We start from the raw sequence: 6,733 nt of genomic DNA on the forward strand, positions 1-6,733 counted from the left end.
TTTGCTTCCATGCTGATCATATACAGAATACCCTCACATATTCTTTATTTGCCCTCTCCTTCTCTTCAGATTTGTTGGGGACCAAGAAGCTTGGCATGAACTTGCAGAACTTTACATCAATGAACATGAGTAAGTTGTTTGCTGAGTCCACTTAAAAAGTGCAAGCTTGAAATCTTGTCTTTGTGAGTCAGAGTCCACAGTGACTGTTTCTGAAAGCCTTTGTTATGAAGTATACAATTTCATTTCCAGTATGACAAACAATATCATCAAACAATTAGAAGCTTGAACTGACTACCATGTTACTTAAGGTTTTTTAAAAATAGGAGGCAATTACTAAAATTACTTTGTAAATTTCTGCTGCTTATTGACCAAATATCATTTAAATAATTTTCCTTGGAGATAAAAAAGTAGAATAGGAATGCCAGAACTCCATATTAAATGTTCTTCACTAGATATAATTTTAAATGCTTCTAATCTTAAAAAAGAAAAAGAAGAGAAAAGGTTGCAGACATTACATATATCTAATGCTCTGAGTTTCAATAAAAATTCTGTTGCGAGACATCAGCGTTTTGTTTTTTTAATTGTGCATCTGAAATAGAGGCATTTGGTTGCCTGGGTACAAAACCCAGTGCAGTCGAGAATGCTGAATGTTGTAGGAACTTTCTTATTGGATATTTAATGTTTTTGTTAGCTTTTTTTATTGCTGTAGTGACAGGAGGAAATCCCAGTGTGAGAGGATTAGCTCAAAGCCTTAGTGCAAGTTTTCTAATATCCCAGCATTAATTCTAACCTCCATCCAAAGGCATGTCATTTTTTTTTTCTTTCTCACTTCTTCAGCCTAGACTAAATTATATCACATTGTTTCCTTCCTTCCTTTCCAGAGAGCAGTAAAAGAATCAGATTCTCAGGGAAAAGTTGACCATTCTCATTGTGCCAGAAATACTAGTCCTAGTTCTCACAGAAAGAAAAAACCTCTCTGAATGGCTGACTTTAAAAAAAATTAGATCTACAGTTTTAATGCCCAGGTTTCTTTTTTGCATTAGGAAATGTGCCAACAACTGTTCTTGTAATACAAATAGTCAAAAAGTGTTTGTTATGTAGTACATTTTATCTTTATATATGTATAGATAGATAGTATTCTTAAGGATGTAAATACATAAATTCATAAGGTACTGAAGCACACATACATGTTCAGTTATGTAAAATTATTTTTTCTACAAAATAATCTTCTACTACAAAATTATTTCCAATTTTTTGCGGCCAGTCCTCTCTTTTGATCATTCCCTTAGCAATAATGTATAGAATTTATCTTGACTGAAGCATTTGACTGCATGATACATGTACTTGAGGATTATTTAAGAAAATAATGTGAAGTCCTGTCTGAAAAAGAGCTCAATGTATATTTTCAAAGGCAATAATTGCTCAGCCTTCCCTTTTCAAATTAAAGTTACGAATTTCAGCTTTGATGTAATGACCTTTGCATGTACTTGGGTTGCGTACAGGCATATATTTCTACCGAAAGAATTGCAGCTCTTCCAATAGAAACCATGAACATACAAATGATCGCACAGTTTCTCCCAGAACAAAAATGGTGCTCCAGGAGAAAAAATAACTCACCTCCAATACAGTAGAGGTCACTCTCAGGAGAGTTTCTCCCTGGAGAATGCATGCCTGTATTCTTTGCCACCCCTTGACTCGTCCTGCAGACCAGGAAGCGGGGGAGAGTTCAACAGCAGGGATATGCCGGTCACTGGTTTGGATAGGGAATGGGGAGCAATAGCTGCCTACCACCTCCTTGTTCTGGGAGGAGTTGAGCAGTGAGGAAAGACTGCTAGACCTTGCTCACATCCCACTTCTCACACCAGGATCCTGGGTCTAAGCAGATAGTGAGGTTTTCTGGGTTGCGCCTTCCATTGGGCTCCTAGCCAAGGAGTAGGCAGTGGACTTTGCCCTGTTACTCCAGTCCTTTGGGTCTTAGAATGGTGCAAAGAACAGGGGAGAGGTTGAATGTCTGAACTGTTCCTTCCCCGGGAAACATTTCTAGCAGTGGAACTTTTCCATTACTAGAAATAAATGCCTGTGGCCCTGACTTTACAAACTGTAGGGAATCTTCATTTCTGCAGCTTGATCCATTTGTTTAAGACTTTATGCACCTTCAGAGCCTCCCTCAAGTGCTTTGAGATGACTGTCCATTTGTCTTCAGACTGAAATCAGAGGCTTTGTTACTGTTTAGCCCATGATAACATCTAATGTTAAATATGTGCACCAAGATCTTTTGGTTAATTTGTGGAACACAATTAGTTTATTTTTGTTTTAACAAATACATTCTGCTTAAAATATTTATTATGTGGTTATATAGTTTTTATTATATTGTTGATGTTCCATTTATAGGACATTTATACACATTTTTTTGAGCTGTGATGCAGCAGAGATCTGGCGTGCTAGAGCAAACTTGATTAATAGAGTCTGCTCCGCACGTTATTTGGCACCTACCGTGCTACATCGTTTGCAGTTGTACAAGCAGCGAAATGAGCATCAGCACGGAGAAAATGGCAGTGGTGTGCTTTTGAACTAAAACACTTCCGATGTGTTTTAGTTCAAAAGTGGACTGCCGCCATTTTCTGTGTACTGATGCGCATTTCACCACTTGTACAACTGCATGCATCGCAGCACTGGGAGCTTTTCAAAGCACCCAGTGCTGCGGTGCATACATGTGTAAAAATGACTATAGGTACTGTAAAAGTAAAACCCCAGTTGTCTTGATTTAGAACTGTTATTAGTTCTAACTGTTTGACTAAAGCTGTTTCATCCCTGGTTTAAAATGCAATTTTTTTTCCTACAGGAAACTGTATACAAGTCAGTTAATACATTTTCAGTCATTTTATGAAGTCCCCATATCTTCATAAAAATGTGTCTTATTATCTTCTTGTTTCTCCTAAATCAATTTAATTAAAGAAAAGAATTTTAACTTTGTGGTGTTAGTATAGTTCTGTGTATGAGTAAAGCTGATAGGCCTGATCCCAGAATTCTTTGCATGTAAGGTATTAAATCTTAATTCTGTGATGGATGCCAAATGAGTGCACTTTTCATTAACTGCAGGATCGGGACCTTAATTTATAGCTTGTTGTATGAAACATCAAATAACTGATAATTTCTTCAGCCCCATATCACATTTGTGGTATCTTGTCTTTTAATCTGAGTTGAGTGCCTTTTAGCAATTCTTTTAAAACAGTGATTTTGAAAAAGCATCAAAGGATGTAATGTTTATTACAATGATACTGTTTACTGGTTAATAAGCATTCATATCTTTTCCAGGACTTTGAAAATTGTTTGAATTACAGGAGCTTTATTTTTAGGGTTTTTTTCAATAAAACAACTAATGACTCTATATCCCAGGAGGTACTGAGAAACACAGCATATAAATGACCTTTTTAGGATGAAAATAATTAAAATTAAAGAATACTTTAGCAAAGAATTATGCATTCATCAAAGCAGCAACTTGCTTCATGTCATTGTCTGCTTTTTGATATTCCTCAGCTATGCAAAAGCAGCTTTCTGTTTGGAGGAACTTATGATGACTAATCCACACAATCACTTATATTGTCAACAATATGCTGAAGTAAGTATCTTTAGAAAAATCAATTGTGTTTGACTAGCCATCTTAGTTTTGCTTCAGTTTCCATGTCAGTTGAATAAAAATAATCTTTTAATATTTTTTCAGTTTTAGGATAAACAGGAATGTACACATCTGATAAACTGTAAACATTGAGTAATGATACATGACTTTTTTTTTACTTAATATTGTACTGTTGTTAAATTTGTAACTGAAAATAAAATAACTATTGTAACTATTAAAATGCCTACTGTGAACAGTTTCTTGTTGAAGGAAACCAAGCTTCTGCTAGCATTTATTTTCTTCCCCTAAACATCAAAGTTAGATGTAGGAAAAGAAAACTAGATTGGTTCAAAATTTTACCAGTTTCCAAATATAAGCATTTACAAATGATGCAGTTATTACTGAGAGTGTTTTGTATTAATCCTATTTGGAGGGGTTAAAAATTGGATCAGCATTAAATTTTCAGACTGTCTATATCTCTTTGTGGTTCATAGCTGAAATGCATCTTCTGCTTCATATTATGTCTGTAGTTAGCTTCATGATGGGAAATTAATTCATTTAATGAATTGCAATCTTTGAATTTGATACATTTAAAAGATGTGGTGTTAAAGAGGATCAAATATAATGAGAACCACATAAGAATCCCTGTTACGATGGGGGTAAATAAGGAAGAGTTGTATTTAGGGAATTGGTATTTGTATTAATGCAGATCAGAAGGCTTTTAAATAGGGTGACCATATTATGGATAAGGGAACCTGAAATGAGGGGTTGGGTGTGCTGCTACTATGCACACATGCGTGCATGTCCACACACATGCACCTGTGGTTCCCAGGAGTCCTGATGGTGGGTGGGGTAGGACAGTGCAGAGGCCCGCAGCCAGGCTCCATCCCCTGTGTGCAGAGGCTAGACCTGGCTGAGAAGCCTTCTTCCCACTCTTGATCCCCCACTGCTGCCAGCCACATGCAGCCTGGGCCCTGGCAGTGGCTGCAGAGAGGAGGTGTGAGGCTGTCAGCAGTGGACAGTCATGCTGGCTCCCCCTATGCATGTGCCCATGCTCTGGCCCCAGCGCCCCCCTCCCCCCCTGCCCTGTCCTGCCCTGGCTGATCCCAGCCCCAGGCTGAAGGAATGGTGCCCAGCCCAGCCCACCCTCCCCACCATCTCCAGCTGCTGCTCAGCAGGAGCTGGGCCTCTTCCTCTGCCTGCAGCAGCCAAATCTGGGACTTTTGCTTCAATTTACACCAGCCGGCCAGGACAGCCTGCGAAATCCAAGACTGTCCTGGCCGACTGGGACATACGGTCATCCTACTTTTAAATCTCAGGGTTTTGTATCTTACAAACCATAGATACTAAGTAAGCTTTTATTCTTTCAGTAACTGACACTTAAAATACCTATAGCTTTTTTTGTTATGGTAAGAATCTCTTGAAATTTGATTTTTGAATTGAGATTAGGTTACTCCTATGCACGTTACAGAACACTCATGATGGTGCTTTCTTTTTTTTAATTTTGCATGGTATTCTATATTTTGATGAGTCTTAACAGTTGGAGGAGGGATTTGTATAAATTTTATGCAGAAAAATAGCAAACTATTTCAAGTATTTAATCTATGTGATATGATAAAGTACTCAAGATTTCAAAATAATGAAACAAGTAGATTTTAACAGTCTGTAATTTTAACAGGTTAAATATACCCAAGGCGGGCTTGAAAACCTTGAGCTATCAAGAAAGTATTTTGCACAAGCATTGAAGCTGAACAATAGAAACATGAGAGCTTTATTTGGACTATACATGGTGAGTTTCAGTTGATAGGTTATTGTTCCTGAGCATTATCATTAGGAACTCAGAGATTTGGTTAGCTGTGTTAGTCAAAGTCAGGCGGAAGGGAGGGCAGGGTAGCACGTTGGGAATCATTAAGACTTCCTGTTTTAGTTTAACAGTTTTAGCAAATTGTATAGGAGTTACTAAGTGGAAATGGGCAGACAGAGTTCTTTGAGTAAATGTGATATCTTTTATTAAACCAACTAAATAGTTGGAACAATTGTTTTCTGCAGGCTTTCAGGTACAGACGCCCTTCTTCAGGCGGAGGGAGAGTCTACATGTGTATTGTGCTGTCCTGGAAGGGACACAATGGAACTGTAGACATTCCCTCTGCCTAAAGAAGGGTGTTTGTACCTGAAAGCTTGCAGAGAACAATTTTTCCAACTGTTTAGTTGGTCTAATAAAAGATATCACATTTACCCAAAGAACCATGGTTGCCTACATCCTTAAACCAACATGGCAACAACCAACACTCCCAATAAATGGAAATGAACATTTTATTATGCATAGACTTTAAGGGCCTGGTTCTACTCTCATTGATATCAGAGGAAATCAGAATACTTGGGTTCCATTCTTGGCTCTAGTACTGACTTGCTGTAAAATATATACATTAGCTTTCTGTGCCCTTATTTTTCCATATGTTAGATGGGGATAATAATGCTTTAACCTTGTTTCTAAAGCACTTTGAGATTTAGTTAGTAAACTGTAATGTGTTGATTTTTTATTGTTGTTGTTTCTTTGTTTGATAGGGTATTAAATTGTAGTAGATGTGTTGTGCAATACCTTTGTCTGTACTGGAAGTGGGGCAGATGAAATTTCTGAGCAGCCTGATTTTGGGCAGCTCTTCCAAGGGTAGAACAGAGGAAATGTTAGTACAGGTGAATGAACTGATACTTTAAGCAATTCAGCTTTTGAAAAGCAGTATTAAAAGAATTTACTGGATAAAATGAACTGCTATGTTGTTAGAATTTTTATTTAACCTTATCTTATAATGTGTGTATATTTTTGATGTTTTGTTTTATTAATGGTGTTAATCTTAGTATATGCATTTTGACCACTATGTTGATTATTGTAATTGTCTCTTATCCTTAAGTTAACCACGTGTATGTACTTCAGTATAAAAACAAAAATAGCCTGAAACGGTCTTGTAGTAGTTTATGACCATTCAACCTTGTCATCCCTTGGGGCGTTCTGGTGAACAAACATTCCCCCAGATACTGGTGGTCACCGCGATAAACTTATAGGTGGCCATCAGATCACCCCTGAGCCTGCGCTTTTCCAGGCTAAAGAGCCCCATGGCT

At 37.5% G+C, this 6,733-nt stretch overlaps 1 protein-coding gene across 1 annotated transcript in view; it reads left to right on the plus strand.

The window, feature by feature from the left end:
• The window catches only part of EMC2 (ER membrane protein complex subunit 2), an 86,773-nt gene that overhangs the window by 70,050 nt on the left and 9,990 nt on the right, over window positions 1-6,733 (plus strand). Inside the window, exons 8-9 of the mRNA XM_019528071.1 lie at window positions 3,538-3,619; window positions 5,295-5,405. Coding sequence (XP_019383616.1) covers window positions 3,538-3,619; window positions 5,295-5,405 — 193 coding nt within the window. The remainder of the gene's footprint in view (window positions 1-3,537; window positions 3,620-5,294; window positions 5,406-6,733) is intronic.

This window comes from Gavialis gangeticus, unplaced genomic scaffold, assembly GCF_001723915.1.
Source record: "Gavialis gangeticus isolate Ggan-Ray unplaced genomic scaffold, GavGan_comp1, whole genome shotgun sequence".
NCBI lineage: Eukaryota > Metazoa > Chordata > Crocodylia > Gavialidae > Gavialis > Gavialis gangeticus.